Source organism: Chiloscyllium punctatum, chromosome 5 (assembly GCF_047496795.1).
Source record: "Chiloscyllium punctatum isolate Juve2018m chromosome 5, sChiPun1.3, whole genome shotgun sequence".
NCBI classification, from domain to species: Eukaryota; Metazoa; Chordata; class Chondrichthyes; order Orectolobiformes; family Hemiscylliidae; genus Chiloscyllium; species Chiloscyllium punctatum.
In genome coordinates this window covers 49,008,247-49,025,313 of record NC_092743.1, presented here as the reverse complement: position 1 = coordinate 49,025,313, position 17,067 = coordinate 49,008,247, and the positions used below count along the sequence as shown (strand labels likewise).

The 17,067-nt window shown below is 43.0% G+C and overlaps 1 protein-coding gene across 4 annotated transcripts in view; it reads left to right on the top strand.

The window, feature by feature from the left end:
- lrrc69 (leucine rich repeat containing 69) overlaps positions 1–17,067 on the top strand; it is an 80,457-nt gene continuing 63,390 nt past the window's right edge. For 3 of the 4 annotated variants that reach the window (XM_072570262.1, XM_072570260.1, XM_072570263.1), the window contains exons 1-2: positions 1–191; positions 3,624–3,750. In XM_072570262.1, coding sequence (XP_072426363.1) covers positions 15–191; positions 3,624–3,750 — 304 coding nt within the window. In that variant the 5' untranslated portion in view covers positions 1–14. Of the gene's footprint in view, positions 192–1,294; positions 2,279–3,623; positions 3,751–17,067 lie in introns of those variants that run through there. The other variant, XM_072570261.1, reaches the window with a different exon arrangement.

Genomic DNA, 17,067 nt, shown 5'->3' with positions numbered 1-17,067 from the left:
GCCGTGCCGGGGAGATGGCGGATGCGCTGGTGCTGCGGGCTCTTCGGGGAAACGCAAAGCATCTGGACCTGAGCGGCAAGAAACTGAGGCGGGTTCCAAAGGCGGTGGGGAGGTTATTCGAACTGAACCGCCTCCAGCTGAAAAATAACCTGATCAGCGACCTGCCGGCGGAGTTACAGGCGCTCAACAATGTAAGGGGGCGGGAGGCAGCGAGAACAGGACGGACCACTCACCCGACAACCCCCCCCCCCACCACCCCAACACAAGCCACGCCCCCACCTGACGCCCCCAGCCCCTCCCCACCTGACGCCCCCAACCCCCTCCCCACCTGACGCCCCCAACCCCCTCACCACCTGACGCCCCCAACCCCTCCCCCACCTGACGCCCCCAACCCCTCCCCCACCTGACGCCCCCAACCCCCTCCCCACCTGACGCCCCCAACCCCCTCCCCACCTGACGCCCCCAACCCCTCCCCCACCTGACGCCCCCAACCCCCTCCCCACCTGACGCCCCCAACCCCCTCCCCACCTGACGCCCCCAACCCCCTCCCCACCTGACGCCCCCAACCCCCTCCCCACCTGACGCCCCCAACCCCCTCCCCACCTGACGCCCCCAACCCCCTCCCCACCTGACGCCCCCAACCCCCTCCCCACCTGACGCCCCCAACCCCCTCCCCACCTGACGCCCCCAACCCCCTCCCCACCTGACGCCCCCAACCCCCTCCCCACCTGACGCCCCCAACCCCCTCCCCACCTGACGCCCCCAACCCCCTCCCCCACCTGACGCCCCCAACCCCCTCCCCACCTGACGCCCCCAACCCCTCCCCCACCTGACGCCCCCAACCCCTCCCCCACCTGACGCCCCCAACCCCCTCCCCCACCTGACGCCCCCAACCCCCTCCCCACCTGACGCCCCCAACCCCCTCCCCACCTGACGCCCCCAACCCCTCCCCCACCTGACGCCCCCAACCCCCTCCCCACCTGACGCCCCCAACCCCCTCCCCACCTGACGCCCCCAACCCCCTCCCCACCTGACGCCCCCAACCCCCCTCCCCACCTGACGCCCCCACCCCCACCTGACGCCCCCACCCCCACCCCCACCCCCACCCCCACCCCCACCCCCACCTGACGCCCCCGCCCCCACCCCCCACCCCCACCCCCACCCGACGCCCCCCGCCCCCACCCCCACCCCCACCCCCGCCCCCACCCCCGCCCCCACCCCCCACCCCCACCCCCACCCGACGCTCCCTCCCCCACCTGACGCCCTCAGCCCCTCCCCCATCTAACGCCTCAAGCTCATCCTCCGACCTGACGTCCTCTCCACACATCACCCCCGCAGCCCCACCTCCACATGACCCCTGTCCCCTCCCTAACCCCGCCTCCTCTCCCTAGTTTGACACACTGGCCCACCTGACACCCTCAGCCCTCCCACCAATCTGATACCTCCAGCTGCCGAGCTGAACTGCCCAGCTTTCTCAACCCGACTTCCCTCCACATCAACGCTATCCTTGCTCAGATCCTCCATCACCTGCCCTAAATACCTGACAAAACATTCTGAATGCAGCCCCACTTTCAAGCCAACTTCTGCCCTGTAAATGCCCCAGATCCTGCAGTGGGGCCGCAGTGACTTGTATGACGTCATATATGATTTCTCACATAGATGGAAAATATCTCACGTTGAAGAAAAGCCTGATAGTTACTCCTGGCCAATGTTTATTCCTGCAATTCACATCACAAAACGGGTTATCTACTCATTACCATGTTTGTGGGAGCCTGTGCATTTCTTTCATTACAATGGCTAAATTTAAAAATTACTTCATTGAATGTTGACTATATTGAGATGTCTTGTGATCATGCTATATAAATGCATACTTTCTGTTCAACCATCCTAATCATGGATATACAGGCACCCTAGTTCACTTACTCTTCTCCCTAATTACTGAAAAACTGCCTTTATGCTGGCCTTTCATGATTCCCATCCTCATGCCTCACTCCAAATCCCAAAACTCTGTCCTACAGCTTCCTCACCATCGCCTTAACTCTCCGACCATCTCTACTGATTGTGATGTTTATCCCATTCACAATTACTCCCACTGACTGTAACCCCTGTTTCTACTCATTGTAAACCTCATCTCAAATTCACCATGACACTTGACCTGTCTGTTCTCTGCTTGTGCCCCGACTCTCAAACAACACTACTGCCCCAACCGAGCTGTACCCATGCTGATGCCATTTCCTGTAAATCTAATCCAACATCAGTTAACATCCATCTTGTGCTGGTAGGTTTCTTGTATTTTATTAAATGGTTAATTCACTGAAGCCTGACTTCTAAGAAAAGCGAAGTTATTACTTGGTCTGTGCCACAAACTATTTTATCTGTAACATTGGTTCAATTTTCTACCTTGCCACTCAGATGAAAATAGGTTCAGTCATATGCAAAAGCCACAGTCTATGTTGATCTTCCACTCACAAACCCTCTTTATCATTAAGAAGCCTTATTTCAACTCCATAACGTTGCATTGCTTTGCAACCTTAATCTATCTGCCCTGCAGTCTTTATGCATGTCTTTTGTCATTTCTATTTCAATGCTGTCTTGTCTAGCCTCCCATTCTTTATCTTCTGACAATTTCTGTTCATTGAAACCTCTGCTGCTCATCTCCCTTGGCCTCAAATTATAAATTCTCATGTTTTAAATCCTTTTGTGATCTTGCTACTTACTTTCTTTGTAACCTCCTACAGCCACCCCATCAAAATCTCCTTTCCACTGGCATTGATCTCTTATGTACAATCTATGTAGGGGTAAGGGTATGGGTGGGTTACGCTTCGGCGGGGCGGTGTGGACTTGTTGGGCCGAAGGGCCTGTTTTCCACACTGTAAGTAATCCAATCTAATCTAATCTAAAATGTTGCTATACCCTCCTGTTGGTCTACCATTGGTGGCAGCATCTTCAGCCATCTAAACCCTATGTTGTGTACGGCCTTACCTAAATCTCTTTGCCCATTTAAAATCTACATCCTTGACTACCTGATTATGTCTTTCTTTTGGATGCACAATAGAGCTGTCAGTGATGAAAGTAAGTGATTTTATGCTGCTGTTAATTATTGTAGGGATATCAAAATTAGAAAGTGCATCATTGTAGGCCCTGCAATCTTCTTCAATAAGTTTAGAGTTCCAATTTTTTTGTGTGCTTATTCTTTATTCCCTGTTTTGTTTCTTTCAAAACATCCCTGAATGTAGATGTTTAAAACAGCACATTGTTCTCTTGACCTTTAGTCGATAATTGCTAAATTAGAATACTTCGCTTTGGTGGTTAACCCCCCCACCCCCACCCCCCAACCAGAGATACCTACAAATAACAAGAATGCAGATTTAAATTTTCTAACTGTCTGAAATAATATTTGTTATCAACATTATTTGGATTCAGACTTCCAACATTTATAGCGTTTTTTCTTATTTTTACATTCAAACTTTATGTGTAAATTACAAGCCTACACACACGAACTGCTTATGACTACAAGCTAAACAGTTTGGACATTCTTAATTTGCTAGCAGCAGCTTTTGTATAAATATGGATGACTGTGTTTCACAGTACTGTATATAGAAATCTTTTGAATTATTTTGTAGTTGACAGAACTCAATTTGGGAAATAATTCCTTTGAAGCACTTCCAGAAGTTCTGAAACATCTAAGACAATTAAGGAAGCTCCACTTGTTTGATAACAAACTCGAAGCATTATCTCCAAATGTATTGGGTAAATATAATTATGCTGTTAATTCTTGCTTGCATTTTTAAAGTCAATTATTTACTTATGGAAGCTGGTTACATTCATTTTAGATTTGTTAACTGCTCTGTACAGATCAATAACTTGGGAAGAGATAACAGACTAAAATTGAACACGAGTGTATTATAAAATTATTATCTGTATTACTTTTTGTAGTTTTTGCATTTGTGCTTTAACTACCATATCAGATTTATATTTTGGAACAATGCTGAAATAAATCCTTCAACTTTCAGGGCCAACGTTATTGTCAGTTTAATCACTTAACCTTTATTATACTATTTTTATTTAATCACATTACAGTGAGAAGTTATAAACAATAATTAGTAGCCACAACCAAGGTTCTTTACACCTGGTTTTCCACATTTATTAAGATTAGAGAATATCATGATGTTGTTGGCAGCAGAGGCCTCTGTTTCTGTGCTCTGGTTGTAAATATAGAATTTGTAATTAGCCGTAATAGCACTTTGACCAAATCCTTTGGAGGACGAACAAGTAATCTTTGGATTATTCTATAATCACTATTTGATATTCTGTGATATTCTCAACAGTGAGTCAGAAATCACAGCCTATTTTGGCGTGGTGAATGTCTGCCTGGAAAAAAATCTGATGCAAACATGTAGCATTAAGTAAATAATGTCTTGCAGAGATGAGTTATGCATAGCTGCAAGATTTTACAATATAACTTGGGTATTAACTGTTTCTTGATTTTTGTTTTCATTCAAGTCTGAACATTTTGTTCCATAATTTTCCAAGATTAATTTGTGATTATGGGATGTCACGTAACTTGCAATTATGACACTTAAACCATCCTACAGTAAAATTCTGACCATAAATCAAGCAATGTTTGAAAAGAAAGCTTGACCCAAAGGAAAGTTTCATATTAAAAGAAAATTAATTTAATATCAGAAAAGACAGGGCACGATAAAAAAGTGATGCTGTAAATCATTATTACTACATTTAGAGTCTAGAAAACAAACTTCAATTTAGCCTTTAGAGGGCACTCTAATGCAATAACTCACATCTGGAATTTGTCTTATTTATTTAATTTGAGTGAGACTCATTAATCAGGATCTGTTTTAAGTTTGTACGTTAATGCCTCCTTGAGATGCAGGTGTTCCAATTTATTTCTAAACATTCTGTAATGATATTGCATGAAGGTACTTGCAATGTGCTGAATTTATAAATAAATTGGTATACTTAGTATTTGTGCTTCATTTTGCTTGGTTGCACATTTTTAAAACACTTTATGGATGCAGATATATTTAGGGAATGGTGTGGTCAGTCATGTACAGATATTTATTTCAAATAAATGATGGTGTTTCAAAAAAGATCGTAACATTTTGACATGTCAGGAGGAGAGGCGATGGCTTAGTGGTATTATCACTGGAGACCCAAGTAAAATGGACCTGGGTTTGAATCCTCCAGCAGCAGAAGGTAGAATTTGAATTCAATAAAAATCTGGAATTAACAGTCTAACGATGACCATGAAACTATTGTTGATTGTCAGAAAAACCCATCTGGTTCACTGATGTCTAAGGAAGGAAACTGCTTTCTTTACCTAGTCTGTCCTACATGAGATGCCAGATGTACACCGATGAGCAATTAAGGATGGCCAATAAATGCTGGCCTACCCAGTGATATCAATGCCATCATTCCTTGAATGAATTTTTTAAAACGTGCCTTGATTGCTGGGTTAAATGAAGGTACAACATTGGAGTCTATATTATATTGCAATGATATCTTAATATTTTTACCCTCTCAGTAAGTGGAATGTGACCTGTACTATATTAGAGTGGAAAAGCACAGCAGGTCAAGCAGCATCTGAGGAGAGTCGATATTTCAGGCACAGTTCTACTCCTCGGATGCTGCCTGAACTGCTGTGCTTTTCTAGTGCCACACTTTTCAACTCTGACTCTCCAGCATCTGCATCTCACTTTCTCCTGTTCAGTATTAGACTACCATGTCATATTTATCCACATGCCTCAACAAATTGAATACCAACAATTGTAATATGATAAGTATAGAAACTTTGCATGCTTAGGGCTTTGCCTTGCTGTTTCTTGTTTCTCTCTCATCTTCCTTATGTCCTCTTCAGTGCATATTATTTCATTCATATAATCTGATGCTTTATCCTTTACCTCAATTCCTAGTTATCTTCCTGGCACAAATGCTAGCTAATCATGTAAATGTTTTTCGTCTCAAATACTATGCAGCTTTTTTTTCACACAGTTGTCATCATTCTCCAACTCAAAAATAATCTTCACCACCAACATCCTTGGAAACTGTTGTCCTGTCTCCAATATCCTTTCCTCTTCCACTGTTGCCTCCCAAAAGTGTTTATCTCCCACAATTTCATATTTTATTCTTTCTAGTCAGATGTTTGCTCCTGTAGCAACAGTGAAAAAGCCTAATACAAAATATAGAATGACATTTCATGTGACCAGTCATGATGCATTATATCTGCTTGTGTCTCAAGATGTCTCCATAATATATAATTTTCACTTATTCTTCTCTTAGTCCTCTCCATTGTTCAACTTACTAGAATTGCCTTTTACTTGGTGGTTCTTTTTACCAATCTAATTGCTGTTGAAACATCTGTGGCAATAATTTCTGGTCCTGCCCATAGACCATTGCATCTGGAATTTTTCATAGAGCTATCCTTTACCACCTTACTTATCTAAATGCTGCTGCTTAACAATCTCAGTCACCGTTATGGAGTCAGTTTGCATATGACAATGGATACTGCCTCTCTACAATGTCTGTCAATGCCTCAACTATCATGTATTTCTGATTACGTTTGCCAAACATTTTTGGGTGAGGGATGGTTTTTTCAAGCGAAAAATTTTGGAACATTAAGACTCTGACCACAAACCATAAACTCCATACTCTAGCCAACAGTACTATCTGTCTTTATGATTACTGTTTCAAGCTGAACCACACTTTGCAACCTTAGCATCCTCTCCAATTAATGTACTTCATTAAAGCCTTGCCAACTTTCAACTTTGCAGTATTACCCACCTGTGCCTCACCTTGGCCAAAATGCCCCTAAAACTTTCATTGATTTCTTTTCCAGTGTGGGCCTGACTATTCTGAAGGTTTATTCTGATCAATCTTCCATCCAGCATGTTATATGAGGCTAGCTCATCCAAAATATTGTTGCTTGTATCCTTTTTCACATTAATTCCTGTGCATTCACTACCTTTGTCCTCACCAACCAACCTTGACCCTTAGTACAAGTGCCTTAAGTTTAATATTCTAATTCTCATCTTTAACACCTGTGACTATCGATGATACAAATATCTCAGCAAGAGGCCCAGCAATTGCTTCTCCAGCTTCCCACAGAGTTTTAGGGTACACCTGATTAGGTCCTGGGGATTTATACACCTTTACCCATTTCAAGACATCCAGCACTTCCTCCTCTGTAATAAGGACATTTTGCAAGATGTCACCATCTATTTCATGACAGTCTATATCTTCCATATCCTTTCCCACAATAAATAATGATGCAAAATACTCATTTAGTATCTCACCTATTTTCTGAGGCTCCACACAAAGGCCGCCTTGCTGATCTTTGAGGGGCCCTATTCTCTCCCTAGTTGCCCTTTTGTCCTTTATGTATTTGTAAAAACTCTTTGGATTCTCGTTAATTCTATTTGCCAAGGCTATATTATGTCCCCTTTTTGCCCTCTTGATTTCCCTCTTAAGTATACTCCTACTTCCTTTACACTCTTCTTATGATTCACTCGATCTATCCTGTCTATACCTTACATATGCTTCCTTCTTTTTCTTAACCAAATCCTCAATTTCTTTAGTCATCCAGCATTCCTTATACCTACCAGCCCTTTCCATTCACCCTAACAGGAATATACTTTCTCTGGATTCTCGTTATCTCATTTCTGAAGGCTTCCCATTTTCCAGCCATCCCTTTACCTGCGAACATCTGCCCCCAATCAGCTTTCGAAAGTTCTTGCCTAATACCATCAAAATTGGCCTTTCTCCAATTTAGAACTTCAACCATTAGACCTGGTCTATCCTTTTCCATCATTATTTTAAATCTAATAGAATTATGGTCACTGGCCCCAAAGTACTTCCCACTGACACCTCAGTCACCTGCCCTACCTTATTTCCCAAGAATAGGTCAAGTTTTGCACCTTCTGTAGTAGGTGCATCCACATACTGAATCAGAAAATTGTCTTGTACACACTTAACAAATTCCTCTTCATCTAAACCCTTAACACTATGGCAGTCTCAGCCTATGTTTGGAAAGTTAAAATCCCTGACCATAACTACCCTAATATTCTTACAGATAGCTGAGATCTCCTTACAAGTTTGTTTCTCAATTTTCCTCTGAGTATTGGGGGGTCTATAATACAATCCAAATAAGGTTATCATCCCTTTCTTATTTCTCAGTTCCACCCAAATAACTTCCCTGGATGTATTTCTGGGAATATCCTCCCTCAGCACAGCTGTAATACTATCCCTTATCAAAAACACCACTCCCCCTCCTCTCTTGCTTCCCTTTCTATCCTTCCTATAGCATTTGTATCCTGGAACATTAAGCTGCCAGTCCTGCCCATCCCTGAGCCAAGTTTCAGTATTTGCTATGATATCCCAGTCCCATGTTGCTAACCATGCCCTGAGTTTGTCTGCCTTCCCTGTTAGGCCCCTTGCATTGAAATAAATGCAGTTTAATTTATTAGTCCTACCTTGTCGCTGCTTGCCCTGACTGTTTGACTCGCTTCTGTTCTCAACTGTACCAGTCTCAGATTGATGTCTTTCTTCACTATCTCCCTGGGTTCCATCCCCCCACCTGACTAGTTTAAATCCTCCCGAGCAGCTTGAGCAAATTTCCCTGTCAGTATATAGTCCCCTTCCAATTTAGGTGCAATCCGTCCTTCTTGTACAGGTCACTTCTACCCGAAAAGAGATTCCAATAATCTAAAAATGTGAATCCTTCTCCCATACACCATTCATCTGCTCTATTCCTGCCGTCACTAGCTTGTAACACCAGGAGTAAACCAGATATTACTACTCTCGAGGACCTCCTTTTTAAATTTCTGCCTAACTCTCTGTAATCTCCCTTCAGAATCTCAACCTTTTCTCTTCCTATGTCGTTGGTTCCAATGTGGACAATGACCTCTTGCTGGCCCCTCTCCCCCTTGAGAACATTCTGCTGCACCCTCTCTGAGACATCCTTGATCCTGGCACCAGGGAAGCAACACACCATTCTGCTTTCTCGCTGCTGGCCACAGAAACGTCTGTCTGTACTTCGGACTACAGAATCCCCTAACACAATTGAGCTCTTGGAAGCTGACATACCCCTCGTTGCATTAGAGCCAGTCTCAATACCAGAAACTTGGCTGTACTTGCTACGTTTCCCTAAGAATAAATCACCACCTACATTTTCCAAAACAGCATACCTGTTTGAGATGGGTATATTCACAAAAGACTCCTGCATGAGCTTCCTACCTCTCTTACCTTTCCTGGAGTTAACCCGTCTATGTGACTATATCTGAGACTCCCCCCGCCCCCCCATAACTGCTGTCCATGATGTATTGTTGCAAATTCCTCATCACTTCTAACTGTCTCTCCAACTGATCCATTTGATCTGGTAAGATTCACACCCAACAGCATTTATGGCAGATATAATCCACAGTAACCCTTAAACTCTCTTTAAACTCCACATCTGACAAGAAGTACATATCACTCTATTAAAGGCCATTTTTGCTCCTTCACAATCTATTGACCCAGAAAATAACACCATCTTATTCCTCTATAAATACTACCCCAGGTTAAATTAATAGTTACAGCTTATATTTTAAGTTTAATCAAGAGACATATCTCCAAAATCATAAAATCAAGAAAGAACCCACTCTACTCACTACTGCAGATTCTCTGTTGGCCACATTTAAAACAACGATTAACTTCTTTGATTCTGTGCTGTGAACTTCGCCCAACAGTTCCTCCAAGATCAGTTGTGAATTTCACTATTTGTTAATTTTCCAAGATGCAATCCGATTTCCAGCAATACATGAATTCAAACGGCAAAGGCAGTAGCTGTGCAGGTTCTCTCTCTTTCTCTCCTGCATTGACCTCACTATGTACTTCCTTTGTCTGTTCTTCTCTCTTTTAAAACTGCTTTTGTTTTGACTTTTTTTTTCCAAAGTTCCAAAACAATGCAACAGCATATAAAACAGTAATTGCTGCTCCTGGAATTCTAGGAAATCACCTCCAGCACCTAAAATACCTCAAAAAAGGAGCAGCTGTTACAGCCAGAATTTTTTCCCATCCTCCATCTTGGATGAAGACTGGAGGTTGGCTAACGTGGTGCCACTATTTAAGAAGGGTGGTAAGGACAAGCCAGGGAACTATAGACCAGTGAGTCTTATGTCGGTGGTGGGCAAGTTGTTGGAGGGAATCCTGAGGGACAGTATGTACATGTATTTGGAAAGGCTAGGACAGATTATGGATAGTCAACATGACTTTGTGCATGGGAAATCATGTCTCACAAACTTGATTGAGTTTTTTGAAGAAGTAGCAAAGAGGATTAATGAGGGCAGAGTGGTAGATGTAATCTGTATGGACTTCAGTAAGGCGTTCAACAAGGTTCCCCATGGGAGACTAATTAGCAATGTTAGATCTCATGGAATATAGGGAGAACTAGCCATTTGGATACAGAACTGGCTCAAAGGTAGAAGACAGAGGGTGGTGGTGGAGGGTTGTTTTTCAGACTGGAGGTCTGTGACCAGTGGAGTGCCACAAGGATCAGTGCTGGGACATTTACATAAATGATTTGGATGCGAGCATAAGAGGTACAGTTAGTAAGTTTGCAGATGACACTAAGATTGGAGGTGTCGTGGACAGCGAAGAGGGTTACCTCAGATTACAACAGGATCTTGACCAGATGGGCCAATGGGCTGAGAAGTGGCAGATGGAGTTTAATTCAGATAAATGCAAGGTGCTGCATTTTGGGAAAGCAAATCTTAGCAGGATTTATGCACTTAATGGTAAGGTCCTAGGGATTGTTGCAGAACAAAGAGACCTTGGAGTGCAGGTTCATAGCTCCTTGAAAGTGGAGTTGCAGGTAGATAGGATAGTGAAGAAGGTATTTGGTATGCTTTCGTTTATTGGTCAGAGTATTGAGTACAGGAGTTGGGAGGTCATGTTGCGGCTGTACAGGACATTGATTAGGCCACTGTTGGAATATTGCATGCAATTCTGGTCTCCTTCCTACAGGAGAGATGTTGTGAAACAGAACGGGTTCAGAAAAAATTTACAAGGATATTGCCAGGGTTGGTAGATTTGAGCTATAGGAAGAGGCTGAACAGGCTGGGGCTGTTTTCCCTAGAGCGTCGGAGGCTGAGAGGTGACCTTATAGAGGTTTTACAAAATTATGAGGGGCATGGATAGGGTAAATAGACAAAGTCTTATCCCTGGGGTCAGAGAGTCCAGAACTAGAGGGCATAGGTTTAGGATGAGAGGGGAAAGATATAAAAGAGTCCTGAGGGGCAACCTTTTCACAGAGGGTGGTACGTGTATGGAATGAGCTGCCAGAGGAAGTGGTGGCTGGTACAATTGCAACATTTAGTCGTCATTTGGATGGGTATATGAATAGGAAGGCTTTGGAGGGATATGGGCCAGGTGCTAGCAGGTGGGACTAGATTGGGTTGGGATATCTGGTCGGCATGGACAGGTTGAACCGAAGGGTCTGTTTCCATGTTGTACATCTCTATGATTCTATGACTCCGAATCCCTACTTGACTTCATATTTAACTTTCTCTGTAACTTCCCCTAGCCTTACAGCTAATCCTTAATCTCATAATTCTTTTGATCTCTGACTTCTCGTTCATTCCCCTTCCTTCAATTTGGCAATAGCTATTTCTTTAGCTCAATGATCTTCAGTTCCCTTATATTGAAAGGTGTATAATGTGTGTAGTGATTTGGATTTGAAGGTAGATACTGATAGAAATGGGTTAGTTCCATGAAGATGATCATTTTCTAAACAGGTCTGTCCATAAACGTTTTTACAAAAAAGGTTTGATACAGCCCATAATGGTACAGATGTAAATAATTTGGTTTCTGGAGAGAGAGAGAGATTATTTGGATGCCATATTCGTGATGTGAATGGAACTTTAAACAAAAGGTTTTCCAAAGAAAGGAGAAGGGGCATTTCAAAACACCTTGTGATCATTACTGAAATCTCTTGAGATTACAATGATAAAGAGAGGCTGATGCTCAATAGAAAAATGACCCTCTGTGGATTATGTCCAAATTGTAGACACAGATTGTCTTTTTTCCTTTGAAGAAGATACCAGGACAGGGTTTTAAAGACAGTTTCACCTCTACTGGAGTGTGTTATTAGGACTCTTGTGGGTATCTGCCTGGATCAAGTATTAGTGTGCCATGAAGGTTACAGTCAAAGAACTATCTCCTTGTAACCACTCTGTATGTATGTAATTTTTTCTAAACCTCTTTCTTTTTGGATGTCTTTATTTATTACCTGTTTTGTGTTACTGATTCTTCTTCTGCTGTAGTAATTTTAAAACCATCTCTCTCTTTATTAACTGAAGAAAGCACAGTTATATTGGCTGCTTTTAGGTCTGGAAGAAAGATATTCACAGGAAGGGAACCTTTTTAAGTTAACTTTATTGCATCCAACCAATGGGATAAGTAAATAAAGAAGGGGAGCCAGTTCTTTGCTTCTCATCTGAGAGTGTAACAGTTTGTGATGTTTCATCTAGAACCAAATTGTCTTGCCTGGGCTCTGGTCATAACAGACTTGAAAGCTATTGGAAACAATTAACAAATTGTATCAATTCCGAGAAGGCATGTGACTTCAGCCAAATTCCTGGCAAAACCCCATGTGGTATTAATGGATAAATGTTTACATCATTGAGTTTATGAAAGATTCATCTAAGCTATTAGTTTTAGTTTTGACTTCAGAACAGAAAGCTCGAGGTCTCAGTTCATAAGAGCGAATCAAGCTTTTAGTTCAAGGGAAACCAGTTACTTTATCTGAAGTGTTTTAGTTTATGAAGCTTCCAAGCCAGGAGAGTTTGGATTGAAATTGTTAAGTTGTTAAAATATTGGAACCATCAGCATTGTGAAATGGTCATGGGCTCAGAAAGGAATTGTTGAGTGAGTAGACAAGCACATGGTAGACACAGTACAATGTGGCTAAATGTGATGTTATGTACTGGTGTGATAAACAGAAAGACAAAGATAAATGGTGATATATAAGGAAATGTGGATAATACTAAGGGATCTGGGTCTCCTTGCACACAAGTTCATGAAAGGAGACGGCACGTAGAGCAAACAATTAGAAAGCCAAATGTATATTGGCTTTGATTGCAAGAGGGTTTGAGTTCAGAAGTAGGAATGTCTTGCTGCAGTTACACAGGACCACACCTAAGGTTTGCTTTCCTTACCTAAGAAAGGAAGTGCAGCAAAGGTTCATTCAGCTGTTATTGGGGATGGCAGGACTGTTCTGTGAGGAGAGGTTTGTTTGACTGGTCCAGTGTTCACTAAAGTTCAGCAGGATGAAAGGGGATCTGATTGAAATGTATAAAATTTGAACTGGGCTGGCCAGACTCAGTGCAAAGAGGATGTTTTTTCTAGCTGGGAAGTCTAAAACCAGGGAACACACTCTCAGGATATGTGGGAGACCACTTAGGGCTGAGACAAGGAAGAGGTTCTTCACTCAAAAGAATTCTGTCGAATTCTGTACCAGAGAAGACTATGGAGGCCAAGTCACTGAATATATTCAAGGAAGAGAGAGAGACTTTTTCATATTTTAAAGTCCTGAAGGGTTATGGGGAGAAAGTGGGATATGGCATTGAAATTGAGGATCTGCTATGGCCAAATGAATGGTGCAGCTGGCTCAAATGGCCTACTCCTAGTTTTTATGAACCCTGGCCTGCAAATTAGCATGAATTGGAAACCAAGGTGGCAACTCACTTAGGATGCTAGTCAGGACTACTCCAAGTGTTTCCTTTTCAGGAGTTGAGAGGTGGTCAAAAATGAGTTGATTGTTACCATGTTGTGGTACTGGCTAGTCACTTTATTCCCTCCCCCAGAGTTTGTCATAAACATAGAGTAAACTAATTGTGTTTTTCTGGGACATGAAGCAACATTAGGTCACTGCTGAGACACTGAACTTCCGGTTTGGGAACAGAGGCCAGACGTTGATTTGTATCTGCACCCAGATAGCAATTTTCCATCTTCAGACTCTGCAGTGTTACCTTTATGATGAACCTTCTCTAAGATGGTGCAACATGCTGACATCGTGTGTGGCTTCAATTACTTCATATATTTCCTGTTTGTGGAGTGGATGTGTCCTCGGAACTTCCTCCAGGAATTTCAAGTCTTTTATCTGAACTGACCAAGGTTTGAGCCTCACACTGGAGCGCTCTCTCTAGTGAACCGTTGTTTAGGGACTGGTTCCTCTGTCAGTGAAATATTAGGTAGCTGTTGGAGGAGAGGGCTCAGGATGATGCCTGTACAATTGGCTGTTCAAACAGTGGGCAATGTTCAGTATGCAACCCTCGCCATTCCGAGCCTCATGACTGTTATACAACACCAAACACAAACAGAATCGAGGTAATTCTGAAATGCGGTGAGCTTCCAGAGGATTTGACTCCTGTTAGTTTTGGAATTAACATTAACATTAACTCCAGATCCCTCAGGATCTACATAGAACAATACAGCACAATACAGGTCCTTCAGCCCCTCAATGTTGTGCTGACCTTTTATCCTACTCTAAGATCAGAATAACCAACATACCCTTCATTGTATTAACTTCCATGTGCTTATCCAACAGTTGCTTAAATGTCCTGAATGTATCTGACTCTACTACCACTACAGGCAGTGCATTCCATGTACCCACCACTCTGAGTAAATAACCTGCCTCTGACATCTCCTGTAAACCTTCCTCCAATTACCTTAAAATTATGCCCCCTCGTGATGGACATTTCCACCTTGGGAAAAATGTCTGGCTATCTACTCTACGACTCTCAACATCTTATACACCTCTATCAAGTCACCTCTCATCCTTCTTCGCTGTCATGAGAAAAGCCCGTGCTCCCTCAACCTTTCTTCATAAGACATGCCCTCCAGTCAAGGCAGTATCCTGGTAAATCTCCTTTGCACCCTCTTTAAAGCTTCCACATCTTTCCTATAATGAAGCAACCAGAACTGAACACAATATTCCAAGTGTAGTGTAACTAGGACTCTGTAGAGCTGCAGCATAACCTTGCGGCTCTTAATCTCAATCCCCCTGTTCATGAAAGCCAACCCACCATACATCTTCCTAACAACCCTATCAACCTGCGTGGCAACTTTGAGGGATCTACAGACATGGACTAAGAGACCCCTCTGTTCCTTCACACTGCCAAGGCTCCTGCCTTTAACTCTGTATTCTGCATTCAATTTATACCATCCAAAGTGAATGATTTCACACTTTTCCAAGTTGAACTCCATCTACCACTTATCAACACTTGTCAATGTCTCGATGCAACCTACAACAGCCCTCCACACTATCCACAACTCTACCACGCTTCATGTCATCGGCATACTTACTAACCCAACCGTCCACTTTCTCATCCAAGTCATTTATAAAAATCACAAAGAGCAGAGGTCCCAGAACCGATCCCTGTTGAACACCACTGGTCACTGAGCTCCAGGCTAAACACTTTCTATCACCACTCTCTGTCTTCTATGGGATAGCCAATTCTGTATCCAGACAGACTGGCTTCCCTGTATCCCCATGCATCCTTATTTTCTGAATGACCTACCATGGGACCCTTATCAATTGTACATCACATCCACTGCTCTACCATCATCAATGTGTTTTGTCACATCCTCAAAGAATTGAATAAGGTTTGTAAGGCATAACTTGCCCCCTTGCAAAGCCATGCTGATTACCTCTACTCAAACTGTAGTTTTCTAAGTAATTATAAATCCTGTCTCTCAGAATCCTCTCCAATACTTTGCCCACCACTGACATAAGACTGACTGGTCTATAACTCCCAGGATTATCCCTATTCACTTTCTTGAACAAGGGAATAACATTTCCCACCCTCCAATCATCTGGCAATACTCCAGTGGATAGTGAGGACGCAAAGATCATCGCCAAAAGGTGCAGTAGAGTATATTCCATCTGGCCCGGAGATTTATCTATCCTTACGTTTTTCAAAAATTTTCAGCATATCATCCTTCCAAACATCAACCTGTTCCAGCATATCAGTGTTTCCTAAGAAGCGTCAAAGTCCCTCTCAGTCGTGAATACTGATGCAACGTATGCATTCAGGACTTCTCCTACTTCCTCTGACTCCAGGCACAGGTTCCCTCCACTATCCCTGACTGGTCCTATCCTCACTCTGGCCATCCTCTTGTTCCTCACATAAGTGTAGAACACCTGAGGGTTTTCCTTAATCTGACCCGCTAAAACATTTTCATGCCTGCTTCTAGTACTTCTAAGTCCATTCTTTAATTCCTTCCTTGCTATTTTGTAACCCTCTAAATTCCTGTCCAATCCTCGCCTCCTCAACTTTAAAATCACTTCTTCCTGATGACGAGATGTTCCACATTCCTTGTCACCTAAGGTTTTTTCAACCTACCATGCCTTCGTTGCCTCAGTGGGATAAACCTCTCCAGCACTACCAGCGGATGTTTCGTAAACAGCCTCCACATTTCTGTTGTGCATTTCCCTGAGAACATTTGTTCCCAATCTAGGCTCCCCAGTTCCTGCCTAATAGAATTGTAATTCCTCCTCCTCCAGTTAAATGCTTTCCCATACTGTCTGCTCCTATCCCTCTCCATGAGTATGCTGAAGGTCATGGAACTGCGATCACGATCACTGAAATGCTTTCCCATCAAGAAATCTGACATGTGGCATGATTCATTGCCAAGCACCAAATCTAGTATGGCTTCCACTCTAGTCGGCCTTTCTACAGATTGTGGCAGGAACCCTTCCTGGATACACCTGACAAAAACTGCTCCATCCAAACTATTTGAATTAGGTAGGTTCTAATCAATATTAGAAAGTTAAAGTCACCCATGACAACAACCCTGCTACTTCTGCACATTTCCAAACTCTGACTCCCAATCTGCTCTTCCGTGTCTCTGTTGCTATTGGGGGGCCTGTAGAAAGCTCCCAATAAAGTGACTGCTCCTTTCCTGTTTCTGACTTCCACCCATACTAACTCAGTACACAAACCCTCCTTGATGATCTCCCTTTCTGCAACTATGATACCTTCCCTAATAAGCAATGTCACTCCTCCACCTCTT